Below are 12,624 nucleotides of genomic sequence, written 5' to 3'. Positions count from 1 at the left end.
TTGAGATTTGACAGTCTGTTCCATGCTTCTGTGTCTCTGGATCTATTTTGTTTATTAGTTTATTTTGTTCATTAGATTCCACATATGAGTGAGACCATGTGATACTTGTCTTTCTCTGACTGGCTTATTTCGTGTTTTTTCTTACTGTGTGTGTGTGTGTGTTTGTGTGTGTGTGTTTTGTTTTTGTTTTAGAAGAATTACTAAGCACACACTGTGGGTTCTGTCCTTTGAGTAATCTTGAATGACTATAAATATTGTCAGTTGTCCTCAAAGCAGTTTATAAATGTGACGGGCTGGGAAGAATGTTCTAGGCAGATAAATACATTGCAGAAAGGACCGAGTGTGAATTCGAAGATGATGCCAGAGGGTCTGTGAAATGGCAAGAAGAGGCCTGAAGGGACTGGGTCCTCCAGAGAATGCCTTTTGGCATACGGGGGGTTGAAGGCTGGGTGGGACCCGAAAGCATGGAAAGGAAATGGGAGAAAAGCACCAGGATGAGAAGACACAGGCAATTACACTCCCGGGGGCCTATAAAACGACAGACCGCTCCGAATGCTCTCGCAATATAGTTAGCTGTTTATCCGGATCTGCCGGAGCCTGTAATCAAGGGCCTGCATTCTAAGATGGTCTTCCCATCAAACCGCCTGAGGACTGCCTTCAGGCGCCTGAGATAATGACATGGTGGGTTTGTGCATGTGATTTGCATTCACTTTGCAGACCTGTGTCTCTCTGCTGCCCCCTCAGCTACTTCTCCACTCACAGTTGGCACATGGCTTTCTTGGCTGTCATTTCCTGCATCTTCACTTCTGTTTCAGTAATTGGCAAGCTACAGTTCAGAACGAAATTCTACTTTGCACTATAATTGTAACAACCTCTTTTGTTTATATCACATCATCCAGTTTAATAACACGCCTTTGGACTGAGTATCATTTCTCATGGGATCAGAGGTCAGAGACAAAGATGAGGAAACAGTGCTCAGAGAGATGAAGCGATTTGCTTGGGGACACACTGTGAGGGGTGGGAAGGGGTGTGTAAGATGAAGCCTTTTAGAAGGTCTGAATGTCTGATTCCTTCCAGTTTGCTAGACAAATCCTTAGGTAGGGAGCCACAGCCACAGTCATCAGGATGGCAAGTGGTGGGGCAAACTGGGTTGTCATAGTAGCTGGGGATGGACACAGCCCAGCTGCCCATCTTTTTGACCAGTGGGATTCCTGCACCAGAGAGAGATCAGTAGCTGGCATCAGTATATGGTCTCTAAAGAGCCAGGCCGTAAATATTGTTGGCCTAGTGGACCACACCATCTCTGTTGTGATTACTCAACTCTGCCATTGTCCTATAGAAGCAGCCATAGAAAATTGGTAAGAAATGGGTGCGGCTGTGCCCATTTGTAAATTTTATTTACAAAACAGGTGGCTGGCAGAGTCTGACCCTGAACAAGGTGATTCTTTGGTTGTGGGAGGACAGTATGAAACTCTGATTTGTTTATTTTATCTCACTTTTTAACATTCTTGTTTTTGAGTATGTTTCATAGTGCACATGATATGTCAGCACTGGTACAGGTGTGTCACTTGTAGTAAACATGTATGGGCAGTACAGGCTCAGAAGCTTGTACTAGAGGTGATAAATCAATCACAGCTGACATTTAATGAGCAGATCCTTTGGGTCAGGCATTGCTCTAAACATGTTACATGCATGAATTTACTTAATCCTCACAGCCACCCATGAGGAAGGGACTACTTTCACCCTCCCTTTACAGATAAAGAAACTGAGGCACAGAGATGAAGCTATGTGATCCAAAAGCCTACGCATCATGAGTGCTGTGGTCCTGAGTTTGGGAGTTCAGGTTTGGGGCCCAGAGTATGTAGTGTTGGTTTAGAACAGGGGTGAGCAACGTCTGGCCCAAGGACCGTGTAAGGCCCACAAAATCGTGTGGTCTGGCCCTGCCAAGGCATTAGGATTGAGTTAATTAAATGTTTAACCAGATATAGCAAGATTTTTAAGTTCATAATTTTATATGACTTGCAAATGATGTTATAATATCCATATGGCCCTTGACAGAGAAAAGGTCCCCCCCTCCCCAACTGCTGGTCAAGAATGACACGGAAGCCCAGATTAAATAGTTCATGAACATCCACTCATGTCAGACGTCATGCTAGAAACACAGCATTTGCTAGCTCCTCTAGGTAGTCGCCATGAGAACGTGCTGTTCCTTAACTCCACAATAGCCACGTGAAGAAGCTATTATTTTTCCCGTTGTACAGACAAGGAAGCTGAGGTTCAGAGAGAGTAAGAATTGATTCAAGATTCTGCTGCTAGCAAGTGAAGAGGCTCTGTTGGGAGTGAGATCCAGCTTCTGCCTAGCTCTGAATATCCGACTCTTGGCCAACTCACTGCCTCTTGGGTCCCTCAAGTCCTCCACATTCTTGGGGTGTTGGTGTCCCAAGGAGTCCATGACCTCAGAGCTCACTCATTACTTGGTGGAGGGAGTCCCAGAGCACGTGGTCTGTCCTGTGCAGCCCTGAACTTCCTTAACATGAGCCTAGTTCTTCCCTAGGGATTGAGCCTGGGTTCAGACGTATGGGCTCAGGATATGCCAGACATGGTTTGCATTGCAGTAGCGAGTCTTGATAACTGAGATAGGAAGAGGAGGATGGAAAGAAGGAAGGACGGAAAGGAGTGAGGAAGAATGGGAGTCAGGCAGGATTGGCACTGAGCAAGGTACTTTCTAAGCTTTCGTTTCATTATCTATAAAGTGGAGGTGGTCACAGCCTCTACCCCACACATCTTGACTCAATGATGTTCTGCATATCAAGTAGATAGATGCTCTGCACCTGGGGAGCGGGGCGAGGCTTTCTCTTCTTTGCAGACATTTCTCACACGCATTCTGGGGCCTAGGTGAGACACAGAGAGCCTTTCCTCCACCCACATCGTGGAGAGAGTCTTAGAGAACAAGAGTCCACTTAGTGTCCTCAGAGTATGGTGTTGGCTGGGGTCTGTTGGGACCCCTAGCTATCCTCCTTTTTGGCCCAGGACTTCTGTCCTAATGTGTAAAGGTCTAGGCTATGACTAGTGGAGCCTAAGCTTGTCCTTTGCCTGGCCCCGTAGGTTGACCCTGATACCCAGGACCAGACCAGTGGCTCTGTCACCAAGAGAGGGTCAGACTTATATTACGATGGTGGGGGTGATGTCGGGACACCTCCTGACCCTGTCTACACCTCCATGTACCGTCTACACCACTTTTATTTAAGTTTAGTTGTGTTCTGCTTTTGTGAGTCACTAGCTCCTTCTTCCTCTCTCCCTCCCTTCCTTCCTTCCATCTGTCCATCCATCCATCCATCCATCCATCCATCCATCCATCTTTCCAGCTTTCCTTTTCCAATACAGCAAACACCCTTTGAGCAGTAACTCCGTGCTCTGTCTTCTATTAATGACTGGGCACCTCTGCTTTAGGATCTTAAGATGAGTTGGTGGAAATGAATAGGGGAGGAGGAGACAGAGGGGAAGAGAGAAATGAGTAGAGGGAAAGGTGAAGAGGGAAGACATGGAGGAGAAGGAAGAGGAAGGGAGACATGGGGAAAGGGCAGCAATGGGAAAGAGGTGGAGGAGGGAGCAGGAAGGGAAAGGGGACAGCAGAGGAGACCAGGAGAGAAGGGAAGGCAGAGAAGCAGAAGAAGGACAAAGAAGGAGGAAGAGGCAGAAGAAGGAAACAGGCCTCCGGTGCCCTTGGAGGCCCTTCCCCAGTCCTGCGTGGTTGGAGCTGGTGGAGATGTCTAGGCCCAGGTCTTGCCCAGGGGGCTTGTGAATAAATACCTCTGGGTAGGAGCAGATATCTGTAAACACAGCTGAGGAATTGAAAGTCAGGTTCTTCAAGGGTATCGACTTGTCAAAATCACACCACAGCTGCGGATTAAAAAAAAAAAAAAGAACAACAACAAAAAAACAAAAAACACAGGAACAACAAAGTCAGTGTGAGTGCTGGAAAAGGCGTCCTGTGCTATGGGCGCTGGGCTTCAGCAAGAGCCTGGGGCGGACCAGGCCCGAGGGGCATCACTGTGCCTGGCAGTGCCAGCGGGGGTCTTCTCTTTCACTTTAAAGAAAGCACTGGCTCAGAAGGGCATTGGCCACCCAGTGAGGACAGCGGGGAAGACTGCTTCGTGGCCCCATCACGGAGGGTCACGGGGGTGCCCGGGGGCTCAGAAGAGAGCAGCTGGGTGGCAGGAGAGGCCTGGGTGTGCTCACAGCCTGTCTCCACCTCAGCAGCTGGGAGGTGTTAAGGGACCCGAGGGGCACATGTTCCGTACAGACTCTTAGCACTGGGGTGGTGGGAAATTCAGAGCCCAGACATTTTGCAGGTGATGTTCATGGCGCTCAGAAAAGAACAGCTACCATTGGCAGAATACCTCCTCTGTGCCAGACACTCGGTACAAAAACTCCCTCACAATCCCCGTGTGATGCTGCTGCTCTTTTTATCCCCATTTACAACTGAAAAATAGGAAACTCTGAGAAGGAAAGTAACTTGTCCGGGTCACCGAGCTGATAAGCGGTGGAGCTTAGATTTGAACGCAGGTCTATCTGACTCCAACGCCTCAGAACCTCCACCCACACCACTGTGGCATGGCTGGCCCCACGGGTAACCCTGACCTTGAGTCTCTGGACTGATTGCCCAATTCTGCACCCAGAGTTATCTGATTTGTCAAGAGTAAGGTGCCAGCTACAACTCTGCATTCTGTGATCAATGGTCCTATGCACGTCCACGTTCAAGTACCACAATCTCACATCAAATACTCATGTGGCGCTGAATTTAACTAGACTATGATTCCCCTTTTCTTTAGCCCATCGAGTCCTTTACTTCAAGGCCAGCCGTAGAGCTCGAGCAGCATAGACTCTAAGTAAATACTAGGCCAACTTGCACAATACATTTCAGGTCATATAATCCTCTACTCATTTTCCTCATTCCTCTGTCTCCTCCTCGCCTATTCATTTCCCCCAGCTCATCTTAAAATCCTAAAGCAGGTGTGTCCACGCCTGAACTCGTGGATGCCCTCCTCAGACTCAAGGGGCCTGGTGATGGTTTCAGCCACCAGATGACGCCTCCACTAGCCTCTCTCCACATGCCAGGTTCAAACCCTGGGATCAGACAAACCACTCCTACCCTCCGCTCCGTCCCTAAGTCATAGACAACGCAGGCTGCTTGTATTTACACAGACAATGCTTACAGCTATCGTTACCATTCTACTGAGAAAATGAAATCATTGACACATGGGTCACCGAACTAAAAACAATGATAAACATGGCAGTTGGAGATTCATTGGAGTTCGATGTGTCACATCCAATAGGAGCTTTTAGAAAACCACAGGCAAGATGCTTAACCTTCCTGAGATGCGGTTTCCTCATCCATTAGGTGGGAACGGTAATACCTACCTGTAGCCCACAGTGGATGCTCAGTAAACGACAGCTACTGATCCCCATGGCCCCACTCCCATCCCCAGAGATACCATTCAGCAGATGAGACTGAGCATGAGTCATGGAGTCAGACAGACCGTATTAACAAGTTATTTCATGTCTCTGAGCCTCAGTTTCCTCAGCCATAAAGTGGGGATAATGAGACTTACCTCACGGGGTTTAGTGAGGATTAAATATGAAAACCGCACTGTGCACGGCTCCTCCTTCAGTGCGTGGCACACAGCAGGGGGTACTTCCTACACGGTGCCTGACTGACCCCTGCCGTCGAGTAGCCAGTGACGGCAGGAACTGCAGGGAGGCTGGAGGCCTTTGCAGCACAAAACTTCTCCCACTGGAACTGCCCAGTGAAATGCCCGGCTCTGGCAGTAGCCGCACCGTTGTGCTCTGTCCCTAAGCTTGGGGCTGGGCCAGGCACAAAGGTAACTGGTGTGGAGGGAGGCAATGCAAGACGCTGTAGCAGCTCCACAAACCCTGGGCCCCCGAGAGCATCCCGGACACTGGAGTGTGGGCGGGCCTGGGATGCTTACGATATTGAGGATGGCGCCCAGGAAGTTGATCAGGATGGATGCGAAGATGATGACGTTCCGGGCCAAATAGGTCTCGTTGATCCAGCAGCAAGTCTTCCGCAGGACGAGTGGCAAACACTTGTAATCCTCCGCCGTGGTGATGAGGACCAGAGCCGCATGCAGCATGATCAGGATGGAGAACTGGACGGCCATTGGCATAGCCCTGCAGGGAAACACAGCTGGGTCACATGGCTTCCATCCTCTTATTTCCCATTGGCTGGGTGATGCTGTCAGTCACAGCCATGATTGCCCTTCCCACCCTTGGTCCCAATAATTCCTCTAAATCTCTACTTGTTTTTAGAAACAGGCTATGGCAGGAAACATTTATTGTATCCATTCTTTTTAAAAAATATATTTTCATTGATTTCAGAGAGATAGGAAGAGATAGAAGCATCAATGACGAGAGGGAATCATTAATTAGCTGCCTCCTGCACGCCCCACATGGGATTGAGCGGGCAACCCGGGCATGTGCCCTGACCAGGAATCCAACCCTGACTTCCTGGTTTATAGGTCAGCGCTCAGCCACTAAGTCATGCCAGTCGGGCTTATTGTATCTGTTCTTAGCATATTCTTTTGATTGAGAAACTTTGCAGTGAACATCAACCACTTGGCTTGATGTCGCACTGCTGCTCAATTTCTGCACTTCCTTTGTTATTCATCTTTCTCACTAGGCCAGCGGCTGCCAAGGCAACACGACACTGGGATCTTATCTCACAACTCTGGCTGTGGGAGGGACCCACACGCCCTTTCCCCTTCAAGGCGGGTTTTATAAGACACATTCCCTCTCCATCTGGTCTGATGCCAAGAACCGAACCTGGCACCTGGTCCAAGTTGCTCAGCTTGGTGAGTGATCACCAAGGTTTGCATGGCATGTGCTGTGTGCCATTTAGTACGTGGGTGAGGATACAGTTGAGACGTGAGTACAGTCCTTGAGATGTGAATACATCCTTGCCCAAGGCTTCAACATCACTCCCAACTCTACATCCTGAGCTCAGGCTCTCACCAAAGCTCTTGCCGTGGTAGTTCCTGTCTAGTGGGTACCTCTGCTGGGGGTCAGGCTGCTCCTAGCCACTCAGTTTCTCTAAAACCCCATCTCTGGAGGTGTCTTTGACTGCTTCCTCTCCGTGGCAAAGGCAAGTTAGGGAATGTGGTCCAAACGGCAGGGTAGTGGGGGTACAGGGCGTCATGACAGCCGGGGGTAAGGCCTTTACAAGGAGGGAGTAGCCAGACCTCAGGTGCCTCTGCCCGGCCAGCATCAGAGAGGCTGGGAAGTGTGGCTCCAGCCCAGCTCTCCCTGTGGGAGGTTTTGTTCTTTTCATTCTTTTTAAATACGGCACAGTTTTGATATTTGGACTACCCTGGCAGGGAATCTGCAGGAGTTTTAGGTAAGAATGGAAGGTCTTTGCGGCAGTGGGTTCCCAGAGGGCTCCAGGCAGATGGGAAATTCCCCCAAACCCGCTGGTAACACACCATTCGTCCTGGGCCCCAGGGGGAGGCGATGAAGGAGAAAGCCAGCGGATCGCTGTGTCAGGCCATCCCAGGGGAGAGGACGTCCAAGGCTATTGTGTCTCATCATGTGAGGCAGCCACGGAGACTATGAACATCTTGTGTTAAGCCAACCAGGCAAAGGTGGTTAGAGAGCTGCCCAGTTCTGTGGCCTCCAGCTGCCAGCATCTGAAATCTCTGTGGGCTGCCTTTCCTCTCTGTCTCTCTCTCATCTCTCTGCCCCTCCCCTTCCCATCCATAGGCAACAGTCAAGCCCAGGCCCTTGGTGCTGAGCACAGTCTGCCTGCTTCCCCCCAGCGCTGGGGCTCCCTCTCCTGGGGGAACGCCTGCGCGGCCTCCAAGCTTCAGCTTTTCTCTGGATTCTTCCCGGACCCCTGGCATAGGGCTGAGAACATGGACGGTGCTCAATAAACACTCACTGATGGAGCTTCCAATGGGGAGCCGAGGCCGTTCCTCCCCTCGCCAGCCTTCAGGGGAAGAGTTCCGCCCACCCTCTCAGCCCCTCTGGCTACCCCCTGCTGCCTCCTCCTTCCTCCTGAAACACAAGGTCGCTGTTAATGTCAGTGTGCATGTGAATTCAGATGCAGGTCCCCTCCTCCTCCTAGACCAGTGGTCGGCAAACTCATTAGTCAACAGAACCAAATATCAACAGTACAACGATTGAAATTTCTTTTGAGAGCCAAACTTTTTAAACTTAAACTATACATTGTTATTAACTTAATTCGGGTACTCCTAAGGCTTAGGAAGAGCCACACTCAAGGGACCGAAGAGCCGCATGTGGCTCGCGAGCCGCAGTTTGCCGACCACTGTGACCTAGACTCACTGGGAGGGCCTGGAAGCCACAGCCTTGACCTCCCCTGTGGGAAGAAGTCTGGTTATCTCTTCTCTTTGCCATCTCTCCCCAGGCAGGGAACTCAGGTCGCCCCAGGAAGTCCCATCCCCTTCATTCATTGGCATTGGGGTGGGCGGGCGGGGGTGCCTTGCATTGACCTTTCCCACCATCACAGCAGGGAGACCCCACACTGGAGTTGGAGGGGAGAACGGAGAGGCAGAGATCGAGCTGAGAGATTCAGAGCAAACACCATGTGCTCTCCTCTCCTGACTGTAACCACATTCTGTGTTCCAGCTTTCACCATCGCTCTGCTTCAGCAAAGCCAGCGCTGTCTTGGGACTTTATGAAGCGGATGTTTGTTGCCCACGTAGCTGTTGTGCTTTCGTGTGTACTTTGGTGGGGTGTCAGGTGCACTGGAGGGCCGCGGGCTGTATTTGCCTAGAGAACCACCTGAGTGAGTCCCTAACAGAGTTTTAAGCGATCAGCACTTCCTGCTGGGCTTGCTGGATAAAGGAAAGGGAGGTGCTACAGACTGAATGTTTGTGTTCCCCAAAGCTGATATGTTGAATCCTGTAGCCCAGTGTGATGGTGTTTAAGTTGAGGCCTTTGAGAGGTGATTAGGTCATGAAGGTGGAGCCCTCAGCAATGGTGTTAGTGCCCTTAAAAGGAGAGCTCCCTCGTCCCTTCTGCCACAAGCATGTGGAAGATGCAGGTAGCTCTGTGTGAACCAAGAGACCTCACCAGACACTGGATCAGCCAGCACAGCACTTGACCTTGGACTTCCAGCCTCCAGATTGTGAGAGACAAATTTCTAGTGTTTATAAGCTGCCCAGTCTGTGGCATTTTTTAAAATAACAGCCTGAGCCGACTAAGACAGGAGGTGAGAGGCAGGTATATGGTCCCGCAGCAAGAGCTAAGCCTTAGGCAGGGTAACTCACTCTTCTGAGTATAAGTTTTCAAGGTGCAAAACTGGGTTTTTTTAAGCTCACCTCTTAAAGGAGGTTCAGCTGCTAAAGTAGTCACGCAGTGAAATGGTTTGCACATAAGAACTCAAAGAAAGGTTATTCTGTGTCTCTGTTCGTGGTGAAATTCAGGAAACCAAAGACGGTTTCAGGATCTATGGGAAGAGGATTAGTGACAAGAGAGGCTTCCTACTTGCATGTTAAATGCCTCTGGAGGGCCCTGCCACAGCTCCTCAGCATCCATTCATATCTACACAAAAACATGGTAACGCCAGGGTGTAATTTTTATCTACTCATAGAGCTCCTCAGGCACCCAGGGGCCCCGAGTTTGCTTTTGCATGGGTGGTGTACGGAAGAGGTGAGGAAACCTTTCATTTCTGAAACTGAGTCTGAAAAGGAATGACAAGGGATGTGCAAACAGCTCTGTCCAATCCTTCCTCGACACGGTGTTCTAATTGCTCTCTGCAGTCTGTCTGTATACAGGCCTGGGTTAGTATCACGATCGGATGTTTGCTGGGGAGGCAGGCATCGGTGGGGATGAGTGGACATCCAATAGCTGTTGTGGTGCAGTGGGAAACAGACCCAGGTGGTACTGATCCGTGACATTCGCACACCCTTTAGAACCTGCAAAGAGCCTAGGAGGCCAAGGCTCCCTTGATCCTCTTAGCAACCCTGTGAGGAAGGCATTCTTAGCACTTCAGTGGATGGAAACTATGGCCCAGAAAGGGGAATGGGGCCAGAATTGATCAAATGGCTCATTAAGTTCGGACATCAGCCCTGGGACATTGGCACTGTTATTCCCCTTTTATAGATGAGAAAACCGATCGAGCTGTTATACTCACTTGCTGCCTTCATGGGTGATGTCACATAAGAGGGAGGCCTATGTGGATTTTGGTCTATGTGTTTGTTAAGATTGGGGGAGGGCCTCTGGCCTTGGCAGAAGGATGAGCTTATAAGCAGAGGAAGACCACAGAAGAGACACTGATATCGCCACCCATGCGTCCTGGATCCCGGGATTTTAAATTCTGACCCCTTGCAAAGGTCGGCTGGCTGGCCCAGGCCAGGGACCATAGGCTCGCGAAGAGCTCTCCCCTGCCCACTGTGTCCTTGCGCATTTACCTTGAAGAAGGAAGCAAGCTCTGTATTGCCGTGATAAACAGAAGAACGATGAACGCACACACCAAGTTTGACTTGAACACTTCGTCCCTCATTTGAGAATACTGTGATCAAAAAAGAAGGAGAAATTACTTTCTGTCACAGTTGGGTGTTTGCAAGAGTTCAGTTTCACCAGTGTTTGGAGTTGGGGCGGGGGAAACAGCAAGAGGAGACAAAGCAATAAAGATTTTTTTAAAAAATTAAGAGGAATCCATCTCTTAGGAAACCCTTCACCAAGGATCGTCTCCCCACTCCCACCAGCCTCTTGCTGAGAGCCCAGGAGGAAATAAATTCCTTCCCAGGCACAGGGCCTGGGAGGGGGACTTGGCTTGAGCTTGTCCCTTTCTTCTCCCACCGAACTAGCATCATTTTAACAAAACAGAAGAGCACACACCCATATATTTAGCAAATCAAATTCACACTGACTTCCTTCATGAGCAAACTTAAGTCCCTTAAGGATCTTGCTCGATTTCTTGTTTGGTTTGGGGACACAGGGGAAATGTGTTACCCAGAGAGTCTTTCTGCCTCATTTTTCATAAAACTATTTCATAAAATAAATCCACAGACTCTTAGAACAGAAATTAGCCTCAGAGACCCCCAGCAAAGACAGCCCTTTATTTTTTTCAATCCTTTGCAACTTCCTTATTTAAAAATTTTTTTTTTCAATAGTAGCTTTGATAGTTTATTGGTTTGTTTCTAAAAGTAACCTTTTTTTCTTGATTGCAGAGTAATTATACAATTACCCAGTGTTGGAAAATATAGAAAAACATATGCACAAAAATACTTATACTTTCAGTACCCCAGAAATAGCACTTATTAACATTTTGGCTTATAACTTTCTTGTCATTTTTTTCTTTTGTTAAAAAAAATTGCATTGAGGATCCGTTTTTTAAAAATTAACTTACATTTAAATGGAAAAAGGGCAGCCCTTTCATTTCACGCGAGAGAAACCAAGACTGATGGACCCGTAAGCTGGATGCCCTCTGTGTCTGCTGCAGGCAGCCCCGGGGAACAGCGCTGACTTGATTTTGATTATCCAGAGAACTCGGTAATCTCATTACCCAGCCTTAAAAGCTTCTGGAAGGTCGGTGCTCAATGGCCGAGTCCTGCCTGGTTTCCAGATTCACCTTGGAGTCATTAAATGGAAGAATAATCCAGCCCCCTCAGAGAGAGGAAAGGAGTTTGTTTTTTTTTTGTTTTTTTAAAATATATTTTATTGATTTTTTTTACAGAGAGGAAGGGAGAGGGATAGAGAGTTAGAAACATTGATCAGCTGCCTCTTGCACACCCCCTACTGGGGATGTGCCCACAACCAAGGTACATGCCCTTGACCAGAATCGAACCTGGGACCCTTCAGTCCATAGGCCGACACTCTACCCACTGAGCCAAACTGGTTAGAGTGGAAAGGAGTTTTTAAACCAGAAAAAGACCTTGGAATTGGCCTAAACCAAGCTTCTCCTTTTACTAGTACCTTCATGCCAGAGAGGCCTAGTAACTTGCCATGGATCACACAGCATACAGATCATGTTCAGCGGGGGAGGGGGGGCAGTAGAGGGAGGGGGCGGGAAGCTAAGCCTGGCTTTAGAACCTTGTAGCCCCTGATTTGAATTTCACAGAGTTGCTTTATGAAGGAAGTCAGGACATTGAGCTCTCACTGTTGTGAGCTCATTCTCTGCCCCCAACAGAGAGGTGACCATCACCTTCTCTTGGTGGTCATGCCGAAGAAACCATACCTCTTGGTGGTACGGTGGTCATAGCCAACAGTTACATGATTTTTGTTCTCTTGCCTGCTTCTTGGTGTGGTCTGGGTTTCAGATCAAAATTGCTGCTCACTGTCACGGCTAAGATTCAGGGAGGGCAGTGGTCTGCAGCTGGTGAGCTCCGTGGAGCTCACTGCTCAGAGGTGGCTGGGCAATGCTTTTTCACTCCCCAGACCTCAGGCCTCTGCCCATGTTCGGATAGCTTGCTTGGTATCCAGAGAAAACCAGAACATGCTCCGAAGAATCACTGTAAGCCATTGTGACTCCTGGCAATGCCATAGAAAATCCATGCTACTAATAATCACAAAAGTGCTTTCAATGAAAGGGGCACAATCATAGAGACCCACACACACCAGCTTGAAAATAAAGGAGTTAGCCAC

General features: G+C 49.0%; 1 protein-coding gene across 3 annotated transcripts in view; it reads right to left on the bottom strand.

The window, feature by feature from the left end:
• Positions 1–12,624, bottom strand: part of ADCY8 (adenylate cyclase 8) — a 137,165-nt gene that overhangs the window by 27,697 nt on the left and 96,844 nt on the right. For 2 of the 3 annotated variants that reach the window (XM_036338036.1, XM_036338034.1), the window contains 3 exons: positions 10,449–10,549; positions 5,991–6,192; positions 3,811–3,900 (listed from right to left, as the gene is read on the bottom strand). In XM_036338036.1, coding sequence (XP_036193929.1) covers positions 3,811–3,900; positions 5,991–6,192; positions 10,449–10,549 — 393 coding nt within the window. The remainder of the gene's footprint in view (positions 1–3,810; positions 3,901–5,990; positions 6,193–10,448; positions 10,550–12,624) is intronic. The other variant, XM_036338035.1, reaches the window with a different exon arrangement.

The sequence above is a fragment of the Myotis myotis genome, unplaced genomic scaffold, assembly GCF_014108235.1.
Source record: "Myotis myotis isolate mMyoMyo1 unplaced genomic scaffold, mMyoMyo1.p scaffold_m19_p_16, whole genome shotgun sequence".
In the NCBI taxonomy this organism is placed as follows: domain Eukaryota; kingdom Metazoa; phylum Chordata; class Mammalia; order Chiroptera; family Vespertilionidae; genus Myotis; species Myotis myotis.
Note: the sequence above shows the minus strand (reverse complement) of the source record. Positions and strands in the feature narration are given on the sequence as shown.